Source organism: Heterodontus francisci, chromosome 8, assembly GCF_036365525.1.
Source record: "Heterodontus francisci isolate sHetFra1 chromosome 8, sHetFra1.hap1, whole genome shotgun sequence".
NCBI classification, from domain to species: Eukaryota; Metazoa; Chordata; class Chondrichthyes; order Heterodontiformes; family Heterodontidae; genus Heterodontus; species Heterodontus francisci.
The window spans coordinates 94,251,748-94,267,905 of NC_090378.1; the positions used below are offsets into that span (position 1 = coordinate 94,251,748).

Here is a 16,158-nt window from a genome sequence, read left to right on the forward strand (position 1 = left end):
CCTTGATGCCAAAGGGCAGTCACTCCCACCTAACCTCTGGAATTCAACTCTTTTTGCCCATGTTTGGACTATAGTTGCAATGAGGTCTGGAGCCAAGTGATTCTGGTAGAATCCAAACTGAGCATTGGTGAGCATATTGTTGGTGAGTATGGCTTGGTTGCAGTCGATGACATCTTCCATGACTTTGTTAATGACTGAGAGTAGATTGATAATTGGTGGGGTTGGAATTGCCCTTTTGTGGACCTGGTATTAGAAAGGCAGGTTATCAAAGGATAATGCTCTATTGCTGATAAAAGTATATAGTTAAAAGAAAAATGCTCGTGTGGGTAAAATTTTGGGCAATTTTGGAAAAAATGTGGACAGTAGGAGTTTGTGAGCAGGGTGCGAGAATGTGCACCAAGAATGCACACATAGATTGAGAGTGTCAGTAGGAATGGGTGTGAGAGTATCACCTGGAATGGATTTGAGATTGTCACCTGAAACTCCCCGGGCCGTAGTACCTGTAAGCCGCCTGTTTGTTGCCGCCCTGTTGATGGGCAGAGCCGGCCCTGTCTGTAGGCGGGCCTTGGCCTCAGTTGGCCTGCGGTGCTGCCACGTCAGTGAAACAGCCGGAGGAATGCAGGCGAACGAAAGGGAGGTCCGAGAAGGAGCCAAGGCAGCGGGAGAGGCGGGGCAGGGCAGCCCGATACGTCTCTATCAACTGCGAGTGGCTGTCGGCAGCTTTGATGCTGACTTTAAATATGATTGCACCCGGAGACGGAAAGGCGCGGATATCAGCGAGGCAGAGTTTACCTCAGGCTGCTTCAAATCTATATTCGCTTTTAAAATTCCAGGCCTACTTACAGTGTTAACGGTCTTTGGCTGTCGTGTCCGATCCGAGACGGTTGGAAAGATTATAAATTTTAATTTCCATTCGGCGTTCACTAAATACGTCTGAATGTGATAATTTGAAAATATATAAAGATTTTTATTTTAATTTGCGAATATATATTTCTTTCAATTAAAATTATTCCGCTAAGCTCGCGCTGTTTGAACCGAATCGAAGGCGATTCGGTTGATGAAGGTGGGGGAGGGAATGGACATGAACTGCTACCGGGAGCAGCTGGCCCAAGTCGGCCAGGCTCATTTGCTTCGCTTCTGGGACGAGCTGGACGAGGCCGAACGAGCCAACTTGTTGGGCGACCTGAGGGGCTGCCACTTCCCGGACATCATGCGCTTCTTCAACCGGGCCGTGCAGGTGTCGGGATCGCTTCACCAGCAGCAGCAGAAGATGGATGAGCACATGGAGCCGGTGCCCAGGGAAGTGCAGGGCAGCGTGACCAGAGACAAGAAGCAACTACCAGAATGGGAGGCAGAGGGTAAGATCGAGCGTTGCTGTGACTTTAAAATCCGCTTTGGGATTTGGCACTTCAGCTGGGGTGAGGTGAGGGGGAGAAGCAACCACTCTGCATGGCTGTCCGCAGACTCCTGCAGGAATTTGTGCCCACAGACCTCTCATGAGCAGCGTACCAACCGCTGTGATGCCTCCACAGCCAAATAGCCACCTCACTGCACTGGGACATGTCCGGACCCCCACCTGGGCGAGGCGCTTGGGGAACAGCTGTGAAACTTTACACCAGCAAAAATGAGTTTCCACAGGAAAGAGAAGCGAAAAAAAAGTTTTAAATTCCATCCAACATGGGTGTTTATATACCAGCTATTCAGTTGGGTCTAGATGCCACAGTAAACTGAGATTTTTTTTGCTGTTAATTTTATTTTAATTTATTTTATTTAGAGATACAGCACTGAAATAGGCCCTTCGGCCTATTTATACTAATCCTACATTAAGCCCATATTCCTACCACATCCCCACCTGTCCCTATATTCCCCTACTAGGGGCAATTTATAATGGCCAATTTACCTATCAACCTGCAAGTCTTTGGCTGTGGGAGGAAACCGGAGCACCCGGCAAAAGCCCACACAGTCACAGGGAGAACTTGCAAACTCCACATAGGCAGTACCCAGAATCGAACCCAGGTCGCTGGAGCTGTGAGGCTGCGGTGCTAACCACTGTGCCACCAATGTTTTCTTAGTCTTCTGAACCCTGGAATGAATCCAGTTTTTTTTTTGTTAAACTGCTGCATGCTTTCTTCTACTGTCTTTGATGAAACAGAATCTATAGTAATAATACTAGTTCTTTGTCTGGGCTGTTTTTGTCAGTTTAAAGGGTGCGTCTGTTGGTAGGCTTATTTGGTGGATGGTGCCTGGTGCAAGCGTTAGCGTGTGGGGCGCGCAAAGGACTGGAGAGTCTAACGCACATGTGGCTGGCCGTGGGTTGCGGGGGGTGGGAGTGTGGAGTTGGTGGAGAACAGAAACAGCGGAAGGTGAGGGGAGCCCAACAGCAAAAGTTACCTGGGCTGGAGAGATTGTTTTCTTGAGGGATGGAGATAGCAAGAGAGGGATGGAATTGGTTAAGTGTGGCAAAATGGCAGGGTCAGTTGTTTGATACAACTTATTATTCAAAAGCTATTATTTATGCTAAAAATGAAGATTCACTGGATTTAAATGAAAAAGTTTTAGAAAAGCTGTCAGGTGAATAACATGATACATCAGCATTAATTCAAAAGACGCAGAAGATGATAACAGTCTATATCTTCCAGAGTTTCAGCACAGTCTAACTCTCATGGTCATGCCACCCCACAAACTTAAAGCTGTGCTGTTGCAATAAAGATATTAATCTAATGGCAAATGTTTTGCAGGTTGTGCTAGTCTTTCACAGCAGCAGGTTTTTCAGGTACAAGACAATTTAGTGACACCCATTTTAAGGTCGTATGACTCATAGTTTCGGATATTTTGTTGCTGATAATTTGCCTATCTCTCTGATATGTATTTTAATGTGTGGAGTTTTTAAAAACATAATTTAGTGTGGCTAGTTCTGATGAAAGGTCACTGACCTGAAATGTTAACTCTGCTTCTCTCTCCACAGATGCTGCCAGACCTGCTGAGTATTTCCAGCGTTTCTTGTTTTTATTTAGGTGTGCCTGTTTCTTTTGATGACTCCATTGTGTGTGCTGAAAGACAAAAAAATTTAGCATTAGTGTAGATAGTATTATGGATTATGACAAAACAAAACAATATGATTAAAACATGATACTGAATGTGATTCCAAACTAAACTTTGAGGGCATCATGATGGGCAACAATGGCCAAGGTGTCCAGTGGAGTTCTTGTAGTTTCACGCTGAAAGATTGATGGTTGTATTGTGGATGCACTAAAATATTTGTGGAATGATTTAGAATTGGATTGATAAAATAGCAAATTAAATTCAACATTAATAAATGTAAAGTTGAAAAATTGTTCATTTTCAATACAATGAATGAGATTGAATTGGCAGACAGATGTAGGCAGTGACCTTCAAGTGAAGGTTAACTCATCACTTTTAATGCTAGGGCAATGTGGAAAGCTAATTACAAAAGCAAACAAATGATAAGATGTAGAGCAGAACAATTCAGTGGCAGTTTCCAAAAATTGTGAGGTTGAGTAATTAAATGATCAGACAACACTTGAACTTGTTCGTTACGGTTACTGAAACATCTTTGAGCATTGGAGAAAATATAGCGAAACACATCACATTGAGAGAAACGAGCAAAATAGTGTAGATGCTGGAAATGTAAAACTAAAGCAGATGATGCTGGAAACAGAATAGGTTACTCAGGATTTGTGGAAAGAACATGCAAATTAATACTTTGGTCACAGATGTTTCAACTCCAAAAAGTACAAATGAACATTAAACTCCGTAAAGATACAAAGGGTGTGCAAATAGCCAAGAAAGTAGGTCTGGGGAAACTAAAGAGATGGAAAATTTAATTTAAAATCAGTTTGAAAATGAGGATATAACTAAGTCTGAAGTTACTGACGTCAATGTTTGGATCGGAAGGCTGAAGAATGCCCACAAGAAAAATAAAATATTGTTCTTAAAGCTTGTGTTGGAAGGAACCATGTACAAGGATCAGAGTGGGTGGGGGTCTTGAAATGACAATTCCTGGGTCACACTTGCACACGGACCGGCAAAGTGGTAATCTAATCTGTGTTGATCTCCCAATATAGAGGAGACTGCATGGTGGGAAGAAAATATACGGATTAGAGGAAATACATGTAAATTGCTTTTTTGTGGAAACAGTTTTTGGGCACTGAACAGTGATGCAGGAGGAAATGAATGAGTTGCTGATGCATCTCGTACTTTTGTGTGGGAAGGCGTCTGGGGAAGGGCAACTGGAATTAGGATGATGAAAAAGGGAACCAGGATGTCACAGGGAACAATCCCTTTGGAAAATGGAGAATTGAGGAAAAGGAACAAATGTTTTGAAGGCGGAATGATGTTGTAGATGGTGGAAGAAGAACAAAAAGAGTGATCTAAAATTTGAAGTTGAATTATGAAGAAAGATTCAAAAATTTAAGCTTTACATTTAGAAATAAGGGTCATTTTAAGGTATAGACAATGGGCTCTTTCCCCCCCCCCCCCCCCCCCCAGAAGAGTTGGGAACAGAGGAGGGGGATGGATTGGGCCTGAAAATACCAGGGTTGCCTGGCATGTCAGTTTCAGGATGCTGTTCCTGGTGCTGGCAATGTTCACCAGGACAGGATACTCCTCCTTTATTGAGGCTAATTAAATGAGTGATAAACCTCATTAAGAGCTTGTTGGAGGGGGAGGGTGGAATATTTAAAGGGACACATGGGTTTTAGGAGCTGTCTGTTTCTGATCAGCTGAAGGGAGGTGGATACAGAGTGGGGAACCAGTCAAGCCTGCCCTGGGGCATCACCCTAGACCCATAAGAAGGACAGCAGGGCATGGGGGACTCAGAATATGGTAAGGAGATGCCCTTGGTGCTGCACAGGTAGTGGGGTGAGTGGGCACTTGACATTTGGCCACTGAACAGGGTCATCATCCCCTGGCCTCGCAGGGGCAGAAGAGTAGGGGGCAAGGCTGCCAAGGACAATTAGGCAGCAGCAATGGGGGCATTATTCTCAGATTTTGGGCCCAGTCGTGATGAGGGGCAACACCCTCCATAGGAAAGGTGGAGCCCTGAGCAACAGGAGGGCATAGGAGAGGAAAGAGGCAGGAAGGCAACAGAGCCATATCCTCAACACAGGATCTACTGCATTAGACTGAGCTACCTAGAAATAACAGAGACCCAGTGTCACAGGGGACTGTGACTCCAGGCAGGTGGTCAAAGACATCTGTGACCATGTCACAGAAGACCTCGCACCTCCACTCACTATGCCCTGTGTTACAACCAGGTGAGGAAGGGGGTCTCAGGCTCCCCTTTCGCCCTTCTCTGGTCTGACCACGACAGGGTTTATCTTTTTTATAGAGTGATTGAACTACCACCTCAGTGAGCGCTTGCTCCTGTTCCTCTAATGTAATTGCAAAAGAACAAATCAGACAGGTTTACTTAAGTTTAAACAAGAAAAATGTAAGTTTATTATCCTTAACACTCTAAACTGGTTAAAAAGTACTAAAATATGCTATGCATCCACGCCCCCATTCACACGAGAGTCTCACACACACACAAATAGATTACAGAGGAAAAAACGGAGTTGGGTGGTTGGAGTAGAGTCTGGAATAAATGGAATTTAAATACAGTTTCAGTCCCTGAGTCAGTTGAAATTGTAGTCCTGAAGTCCTTGCTAGGGCCATGTGCACGGTTTGGGCTTTCTTCTCGGGACCTCAGAAGGCAGAAGAGGGGGTTTTGACCATTGTTCCCTACTGTTTGTTGTGGTGGTCTGTAGACTTGGCAGCTGGTTGTTCTCTGGATCTGTACTGGACAGAGAGAGGAAGAGCTGCTCTGTGGATGGCTTCTCAGTTACTGTTTGCTGTCTGACTGACCAAGCTTAGCCTCTCCAGAGCAGCACAGCAATCGCATGACATTCCCATAACCTCTTTATTGGGTTAATGAGGCCCTTCTGGAATCTTGTCTGAGATTCAAGGCGCCATACCTTAAGCTGTTCAGTCACACTTGGAGGGGGTTAGCTCTTTCAAAGTCAGTGGGTGTTGATGGCTCTTGACGACTGTGTTGACAAAGCCATTTCAGGTAATTTAATCAGACAGCATCCCATTGTTCTGGCTAGATTGAATCAGTCATGTTGTCTCCCATCTAATCCTTTGGTGTTTCAAATGTAAATTTCCATGGCCATCTTGGCTGCCAGGTTACTCATTTTAAAAGAAGTCATTTGTAAAATTTCCAGCAAAAGTCTAAGGCAAGATTCCAATTGACAAAATTAATATTTTCCCATTTGGCATGTGGGTTTCTGTGGCACCTGCCAGTAACCTTCAAAGTCACTGTGGCCTTGAAATTCTTTGCTTCTGGTTTTTTCCAAGGATCAGCTGTGGACCTAAATGGCAGCACACCACTACATCTCACACGTCACAGATGCCCTCTTTGCCAGAACTGGATAGTGCATTCATTTCATGACAGGTGCGGCCTCGCAGGGACAGAGAGTATTGGATTTCGCCACCATCACTGGATTCCCCCAGGTGCAGGGCATCATCGATTATACCCATGCAGTTGTCAAAATATCCAGCGACTGCCCACACAGATTCATCAGGAGGAAAGACTTCCATTCCCTCAATGTTCAACTGTTCTGTGACCACAAGAGCTTCCTCCATGTGTGCACTTGCTTTCCTGGCAGCTGCCATAACTCCATCCACCAGCAGTCTAGGCTACCTCAGAACTTCACTCCAACCTCCAAAGTGCAAGGGATATCCCTTGAATAAATGGCTACTCACCCCTTTGAAGGGTTCCCACACAGAGGCATGGAGGCGATACTACCAATGCCACCTGCTCAGTCATAGAGTAATTTACAGCAAAGAAGGAGGCCATTCGGCCCATCAATTTCATGCTTGCTCTCTACGGAGCTATGTAGTCAGTCCCATTCCCGGCTCGATTTCCCGTAGCCCTGCAAGTCTATATCTCTCAGGCGGCCATCCAACTTCCTCTTGAAGTTATTGAGTGTTTCTGCTTCCACCACCCTTGTCTTCCAGGTCAAAAAAAGTACTTCCTCATATTCCCCCAGCATCTTATGCCCAAAACGTTCAATCTGTGTCCCCTAGTCCGAGTACTATTTGTTAATGGGAACAGTTTTTCCTTGTCTAACTTATCTAAGCCTGTCAATAATCTTGTACACTTCTATTAAATCTCCCCTCAATATCCTTTGTTCTAAAGAAAACCATCCCAGCTTTTCCAACCTAATCTTTTAACTAAAATCTTTCATCCCTGGAAACATGCTGGTAAATCTCCTCTGCACCCTCTCAAGGACCCTCACAACCTTCCTGAAGTGTGGTGACCAGAACTGGATGCAATACTCCAGTTGGGACCTAACCAGAGCTTTATAGAGATTCAGCATAACTTCCCTGCTTTTGTACTCAATGATTCTATTTATGAAGCCCAAGATGCCACATGCTTTACTAACCACTCTCTCAATATGTCCTCCTAACTTCAAAGATCTATACACATGGACCACCAGGCCCCTCAACCATTGAACAGACCATTGAACTTCTGAAGATGCATTTCCAGTGCCTGGACCAGTTGGGTGGCACCCTGCAATACCCTCTTGTAAGGGTCTTGCATTATGGTGGTCTGCTGCACTCTTCTTGATATGGCCATCCACAGAGGTATGGACCTTGTGGATGGTGAGGCCCTGGAAGGAGACAGCTCATTGGGGGAGGAGCAGAAGAAGGCGGTGAGAGGAGGGAAGGAGATGATTCTGAACAGAGAGGTGCCCCTGCTGCACAACAAGCTGGCTTCCTCTTGCCACCCTCAGAAGAGGACCTCCCTGATGGCCTCCAGCATTAGAGCTAGGTCTGCATCAATGAAGTGTGGGGCAGCTCTGCACCGAGTGTAAGGCCTCTGGCTCCCCCGGACATCTCGTTTCTCTCTGGTGCTGTGGAAGGCTTTGGCACAACCAGCAGATCTCTCGCTTAGGTCAACCAGCATGTCATGGGAAGTCTAAATGAGGCCCGCACTTCATCTGACCCACCTCCATTCCCTCCTCCACCAGTCACCGTACCAATTAAGGGCTTACCCACGCAAAAATCTTAACTTTAATCAGTTTCCTGCCAGAGGTTGGTTTCTGAACTGAAAACAAACCCAGCTCTTGTTTCACTCCTCCGTGGTGAAACGTCAGACCAATGCTTCAGAATATTGCCAAGAAAGCAGGAGCAAAGGACATGCTAGGAACAGAAACCCTTGTTACTGTCTTCAGCTTGCATTATCTATTTCAGCCCCTCTTATGATCATCTGGACTTTAGAACGTATTAGAACAAACATTATCTGACTGTGCTTAAGTTATGAATACAGAACAGATTTATTGGCATATAGATCGGCACAGAAGAGACCCAGATTTACAGAAGTATATGGAACACCCAGAATATAGAAAATAACTAACATCCCTGGGTTTAAAAGTAGGATCCCATCACAGCCTAATGTGGGGTTCATGACCTAGCTTCTATGTACTCCACTGTTCTTCCTGATAGCTTCAGTGGCGATCTGATCAATATTGCATACATTTTCATAGTTAATAACTGTACCTTTCCAAAGTTGTCCAGGAATGAAAGAAATCAAAATGTATATCTGATAATTACATCAGGTTGTGAAAACCAAATACGACAGAGCTCTGCTTCCCAGAAACGTGCCCAGCTTGGAGACAGTGAAAACTTAATTTAAAAAAAAATGCAAATGTTGGAAACCTCAAATAAAAACAGAAAATGTGGGAAATACACAGCAGTCAGCATCTGTAAAGAGAAAAGACTGAGGTTTCAAGTGTGTACCCTTCATCAGACATGTGCAAATACTGTACACCAGTTCAAAAACCCAAAATAGATTGCAGCTCACTTAAGAGCTGCTCGGCTAATTCATTTGTTACCTAATTGTAAAAGGTCTCTTAGATTTAAGCTATTCACAGAATAAAGCTCGCAGGTAAAGGAGTTTGCAATTAAAAGTTAGCTTGTTAATATCTTCCTGACCTATGCAACATACACTTTTGGGAGAATTTTGAGTCTGTGCCATTGGGACACCTGGGCTGTTGACCGTTTAATTTGGGTATGCACTTATCATAATTTTCTGACCAATGTTAAAGTAACCCTTTAGTCTCTTTCTGTGTTTCTCTGTAATTGATTGTAAATTGAAATTGACTGAAATTTAACTTGAAACCTTTTTTGTTGGCTTAACCAGTAAGCATTACATTTTAAATTACTACACTATTTGTTTTAAAACTTGGGTTATCCAAGATTGTTCAGTGACCATGAATAAGATCACAAAACAGTAATGTATCTTTTGTATGTTGTTGGTAGTACAATGGTTTTGCAGGAAATTAGTGTACAATAAACACCGCTATTCTGCGTATGGAGTAGTTGTAGAAGAATCAATGTCAATATGCTTACAGGATGCAAAGTTAATCTGCATTTGGAAATGGCCCAAAGTTTGTTCCACATAGAGTCCTTTTCTAAGACCTATTAATCAATGAAGAAAACAAAATTATGATGGCCTTTACATATGCATTTAAAAATTGAGTTGATTTAAAAAGTCAGCACCTTTACCAAACTAAGCACCTAACTAAAAATCCCCGTGAAGCAACTGTGCTGTTGCAAAAATTTTGAGTAAAATAACTGCTATATAAGTTTGAACACTGGTTCACTAAGACTTGCTAAGCCATTTTTTTTGCATTGAATCAACTGCTTTATGCATGTATGCAGCTATTGTCCTCTGCTAATTTGAGGTAGTAAATACAGGAATGCTGGAAAAATTTAGCAGTATCTATAGAAAGAACAGCTAACTTAATATTTCAGGTGTACACCCTTTGAACTAAATTTGAGGAAATTGCTCCAGCTTTTTGTGGGAGTGCTCACAAATCAAGTTGATCAGTTAGATGATATTTTCTGGAAAAAAAATTGAAGTCAAGACTTTCTTGTACTATTTCATGGAAATGGTGTTCAATCAACATCTCGCACCATAATGTCAGCCGTGCTGAACTAATTCTCTTACCACCACTCTGCAAAGGAACTTTACATATTCATTAATCTATATCTCAATCAACATCACTAAAACAGATTATTTGGTCATTATATCACATTACTGCTTGTGAGAGCCTGCTGTGTGCAAATTGCTGCACTTTCTACAATACAACAGTGACAACACTTCAAAAATACTTATTGGCTGCAGAGTACTTTGGGGTCTTGAGGTCATGAAAGGTGCTATATAAATCCAAGTCTTTACTTCATAATTTGATCAGTTGATGAACAATATTAGTTTTTCTCAATGATCTATTGTTTGATCCTGTGCAGTCGAATGGATGTTGCAATCCAAATTAAAGTGAAATACATAATTTATCTGTCTAATGATAATAGTCTAGACTTAATCATTGTGTGCAAAAATAGTGTTTGGTTTATTGAACAAAACCATGCTTCCCCCCTCTCCCTTCATTATTGCCCATTATAAGGTGCTAATCACTAAATGGTAGGTTTTGCTTTCAGAATCAAATAATTGTTAAGTTACTGGTGTATGCTACAGACACTAGATTGAAATCATTGTTAATCTATTAATTGTGCGTCATTGGTTTGATTATATGCAGGCGAAGGATGTTAATTGGAGTCTTAGTTGAGCACATATAAGCAGACATTAGTAAGACTGGTGGAGGGTTTTAAGTGAGGAGCTACATGTTTGTAATCCTTTTACTCTGCATGGTAAATGTGAAACTGAGTAAATATTGGCTACAGCATTATCCTTCCATAATAAGCTTTCTAGAATTTAACAAGCATTACATGTTAAAAGTCACCATCCATCCCACCCATGAAGCAACAGCAGTGTGCAGTTATGCTGCAAACATAAGCTTTATATTCCTGTACTATACAGTGTTACTCTGGTCAAAAAGAAGGTTTAAAAGAGCATCTTAAAGTAGGAAAAAGGAATGGAAAGACAGGGAGGTTTAAGAAGGGACTTCAAGAGATTAAAGCCTAGACAGTGTTATGACAAGGCGGGAGTAATGCACTGTCAATTCAGTCCCATTACTCTACAGATCATAGCATATTTTTTAAGTTTTTTCACCTACTGGAAATTAGCCAAATTAAACACTTTATTAACCCCCCAGAATAAAACAGACCAAACCAGGTATCTTTAAAAGAACAATAAATTAACTATTTATCAATAAACTAAATCTGAAACACTATTTTGAGATGAATCTTATGTCTAAAGACCTTATAACTTCTTATTTCTCTTAACCTTCATGCACACACACATGCACATTCAAAAACCAGTGGTTAACTGGTTTCAATAGAATTAGAGCTGTTTCTTAGGAATAAATAAATAACTGGGTTGTAAGTCTTTGTGGGTTATGTTCCTGGATCGGTGCGGTGTCCCAGAGCCGAACAATCAGATGCCACTCGAAGTCTGCAAGCGAATTCAACGAATAGTCTTTAATGCCCATGCGTTCAAAGCACTTTGGTTGCAGCAGGCATCACACAATTCTTTTAGCGAAGAGTATAGCAACAGGTCTATTTGGATTTTAAAATTGGCAGTCTATCAATAGAAGCTCTACTGAGAATTCCAGAACTCCCAGAAACTCAAAAAGGCAACGGAAAGTCACTCCTGAGGCAAAGACATCTTAGAGATTGGAAGTAAAAAAGAATTTGCTACCTCCAACAATACAAAGATTTCCTTTCCGGGGTTTTTTTCCCCTTCTTAGGCAATACACAGCCTGTAGATCAATGTAGATCTTTCTGCTAAGAGAGACATACCCTTCCTTCAGTGAGCACGCTTTGCTGGTCTCCAGATCAAGCTGGTTCTAGCCAGTCTTTACACACAGCTAACTAATACAGTACAGCAGGTGGCTTCTCTCTCCTGCTGTTGCCTAAGAAACAGACTTGCTGCTTGCACACACTGTTCCTAGAGAGAGAGAAAACAACTCTCAGTCTTAAAGGTACACTGCCCCCCTTAGTTTTAAACAGGAAAAAAAATACACTTCACTTCCATGCCAACAGCTGAAGGCATGGCCACAAATGGTGAGACAAAAGTCTGGAATGCACAAGAGGTCTGAATTGGATGAGTGTGAAGTTCTGGAGGAGGTTAAAGACAAGGGGAGGGGCAAGACCATGGAGGGATTTAAACATGAGTGAGAATTTTAAAATCAAAGCTTTGGCGCACTGGGATCCAACGCAAGTCAGAGAGCACAGAAATGTTAAGTGCAAGTTGAGAAAAGGCAGCAGAGCTTTGGATAAGCTGAAGCTTATGGAAGGTGGGAGACAGGGGACGAGCCATGAGAGCATTCAAGTCGTCGAGTATGTGGGTAACAAAAGTTTCAGCAGCAGCTGGACTGAGGAAGGGCAGCAATGGGCAATGTTACTGAGGTGGAAGTAGACAGTCTTGATGATGAAGAGGATATGGGGTCAGAAGCTCAATTCAGGATCATATGGGGCATCAAGGTTGCAAATGGTCTGGTTCAGTCTGGCCAGAAAGAGGGATGGAATCAGTGGCTGAGGAATAGAGGTTTGTGGCAGGGCTAAAGATAATGGGTTTGATTGTTCCATTGTTTAATTAGAAGAAATTTTGGCTTACACTGTCCACCAGGGACAGAGTATCTTGGCATATACATGCATATTTGTGCAGAACTCATCTCTCTTGGTAGCTTTTTTTTAGATTTAAAATAAAACTAGGTGCTGTAATTCTGAAATAGGCTGGAAATATTCAGTTCGCATTACATCTTTTGGAAAGAATACATGAGTTAACATTTCGGGTGTGGACCCTTCGTTGAAACTGAATCGCTATTATAGACTAACAGCATTTTGAAAAGAAACAGAAGGTGCTAAGCAGGGAATCCTCCCATATCCACCCATGAAAAAGAAAATTGCATGATATACAAATTGGAAAACAAAGGATAGTTAAATGACATGAGACAATAGGGGGCATAATGAAGGAAATGAAAAATATTTACGAGATTTGTGAATAGTCAAGGAGGTGGGGTTGAAGGAAGTAGAAATGGAAGCATGAAAAGCTGGCAAAGCAGAGTAGACTTCAGCAGCTCAGGATCCTGGAAGAAGAAAAACAAAGGTTGATAGCAAATATCCTTTTAATGTTAGAGAAGGTAAATGCCATTTTTTCTAACCTTTAGCAAAGAGCAAAGAATAGTGTCCACTTTGTTATAAGCATTAACAAAAGCCACTTTTTAAACTTGCCCTCACGTTGAACTAAAATTATACTTCACAGTATTGCGCCATGTGATTTGAGATGACCTCTTGGCGTCCTGGTGGGATTGCTTGGTTTTGATGCATTCCGGAGACAGATCCAGACCTCCAAGAATTGTGTTGCATTTTTGCATTGTCTACCTGAAACTACTTTGGTGATGTGGAAGTAGTCGTGTAATTGCTAGTCAAATTCTGCCACTAAATGCTAGTGAAGGTTAAATGCACAGGTAATGGATTACAATGTTAGAATGTGGCATAGTCTAGTTTTGAGGGAAATGCTTTGTCAGGATGTTGATTTGCTTAAGTGGAGAAATCCTCATTCCCTCTGATGCTTTCCTGATCTACTGATCACTTCTTCTGTTCTTTACCTGCCCTTTAATTATTGACTAGCCCTTTCTGTTGTTTGTTCTGAGATTTGAAGTGTTGAAAAGTGGATTAGATAAATTGATTTTGTCTTGTTTCTACCTCAACAAATCTAGTTTAAACATTTTAATTGAATTTCAGAGCCATCCTGTTTGAAAAATGAGCAAAAAACATACTGATGCCCTTAATTAGAAGCATGTCGCAAGCAATATTTACAGTTTAAAACATTCCAAGTTTTTTTAATCTTTGTGAAAATAAAGTTATGAGAGAGAGCACAGTGAAGCTCACTGATTCCCTTATTACTATACTATATTGCTGAGAGAAACTGGCTGGAGTAACATTGCTGTAAACCCAAAAAAAGAACTGCAGTCTGTGTGGGATAAGTAAGCTTTTGACAATATCCTCTATCAATGTGAGGAACTGTTATATGACCTCAGTGTAATGCTGATTCATTTCACTGACTCTCTTGAGCAGAATTTTGCGATTTCTTCAACAACGTAGTACTTTCGTATTTGACCCATTGTTCACTCTAAATGTACTTTGTTTGTGGCCTGTTTATTTTAATGCATGGTATCGTTTAAATATTTTGCATGGCTGTGCAGATGTAGTATCTTGCAGGGAGCAGCCTGTACAGTCTCTCGCACGCACACGCACACGCGCACGCGCACACACACACACACACAGCTTAATGGGAACATTGATTGAGACAAGTGACCAAAAGCTTAGTCAAAGAGTTAGGTTTTAAGGAAGAAGAGGGAGAGTCCATGCTACTTAGTTGCTAATTTTGCATAAACTGCCAACCTCGTAGGGGAGACAAATCAGTCTATAAATCTTAAACATTTTGGATGACATAGTTTTTACATTTGATTCAATAAGCCAGGAAGTGTTTGAACAATTCAATGCTCAGAGAAATTGCATTTGACTTCAAAATATTCAGCAATTCCTTTGTGTAATTATTAACTAGTATATGCTTCATTAACTAAATCGGTTAAGCTGTGTTTGCTACATTTTGGGAACATTAATGCATTAACTGAAGGAACTTGTTCCAATTATATATTGTAGCTTAAAAAAAAAACGAGATACGTGCATTTATATAAGCGCCTTTTACAACCAGCAGACATCTCAAAGCACTTTCCAGCCAATGAAGTACTTTTTGAAGTGTTGTCACTTTTGTAATGCAGGAAACGTGGCAGCCAATGTGTGCACAGCAAACTCCCACAAAGAGCAATATGATAATGACCAGATAATCTTTTTTTTGTGATGTTGATTGAGAGACAAATATAGGCCAGGACATTGGGGATAACTCCCCTGCTCTTCTTCGAAATAGTGTCATGGGATCTTTTACATCCACCCTAGCAAACAGATGGGGCCTTGGTTTCATGTCTCATCTGAAAGATATCAACTTCAAATGTACAGCACTCCCTCAGTACTGCACTGAAGTGTCGGCCTTGACTTTTGTGCTCAAGGTGTGTGACTTGAACCTGGATACTTGTGACTCAGAGGCGAGAGTGCTACCAACTGAGCCACAGCTGACACATCGTGTTAAAAAGTTATCATGTTAAAAGCTGCTGCATTTCAGAACCTGTGATCACTATTGTTTCAATAATTCTGTTCAACCTGATGCTCTTGAAGAATTCTTAGGAAATGAAAATTAAAATGAAATTTTGCATCCATAAAATATCCAGATATTAGCAGCATCAATATAAAACTGGTTTTCAGTTGCTGTTATGTAACACTCCACTTGAAAATAAAATTACATATTTATGGGTTTTTATGCTAGCTTTCTACTTGGGCTTAGTGTAACAGGTCACTCCTAATAAGCAGGTCATGTATCTGTCATGAACCCAAATGTGCCTTTTCCTCCCAATATCTAGATAATGACAACGAAAGTGACATACTGCCACATGATTCCTTATGTGTAAAACATAAAGGGATATGGGGATAGGCAAGACAGTGGAGTTGTAGAAGATCAGCCATAATCTTATTAAATGTTACAGCAGATTAAAAGGGCTGTATGGCCTACTCCTGCTCCAATTTCTTGCGTTATCAAACAAATCTAAACAAGTGCTCAATATATACTTAAAATAATCATAGATTTTTGCTAATCGCCTCTTATCAAAAACAACAAACACTGCTGTTCTGCGTCAACCTTCAATATAAACCTGACTCATCTCACTGAAACATAAAATTCTAAAGGGGCTTGACATAGTAGATGCTGGGAGGATGTTTCCCCTATCTAGAGAGTCTAGAACTACAAGTTACAGCTTCAGAATAAGGGATTGGTCATTTAGCACTGAGACAAGGAGCAATTCCTTCACATCGAGTTGTGGATCTTTGGAATTTAGAGAACTGTGAATGTTCAATTGTTGAGTATATCAGAGATTGATAAATGTGTGTACCATCTACAAGATGCAGTGCAGCAACGCACCAAGGCTCCTTAGACAGCACCTTCTTAATCTCTACCACCTAGAAGGACAAAGGCCGCAGTTGCATGGGAACACCATTACTTGCAAACCCCACTTCAAGCCACACCATCCTGACCAGGAACTATATCGCAGTTCCTTCACTGTCGCTGGATCAAAATCC

At 41.7% G+C, this 16,158-nt stretch overlaps 1 protein-coding gene across 3 annotated transcripts in view; it reads left to right on the plus strand.

Annotated features, from left to right (window-relative positions):
• Window positions 1–607: 607 nt before the first annotated feature.
• Window positions 608–16,158, plus strand: part of uap1 (UDP-N-acetylglucosamine pyrophosphorylase 1) — an 80,785-nt gene continuing 65,234 nt past the window's right edge. For all 3 annotated transcript variants that reach the window (XM_068037743.1, XM_068037744.1, XM_068037745.1), the window contains exon 1: window positions 608–1,358. In XM_068037743.1, coding sequence (XP_067893844.1) covers window positions 1,058–1,358 — 301 coding nt within the window. In that variant the 5' untranslated portion in view covers window positions 608–1,057. The remainder of the gene's footprint in view (window positions 1,359–16,158) is intronic.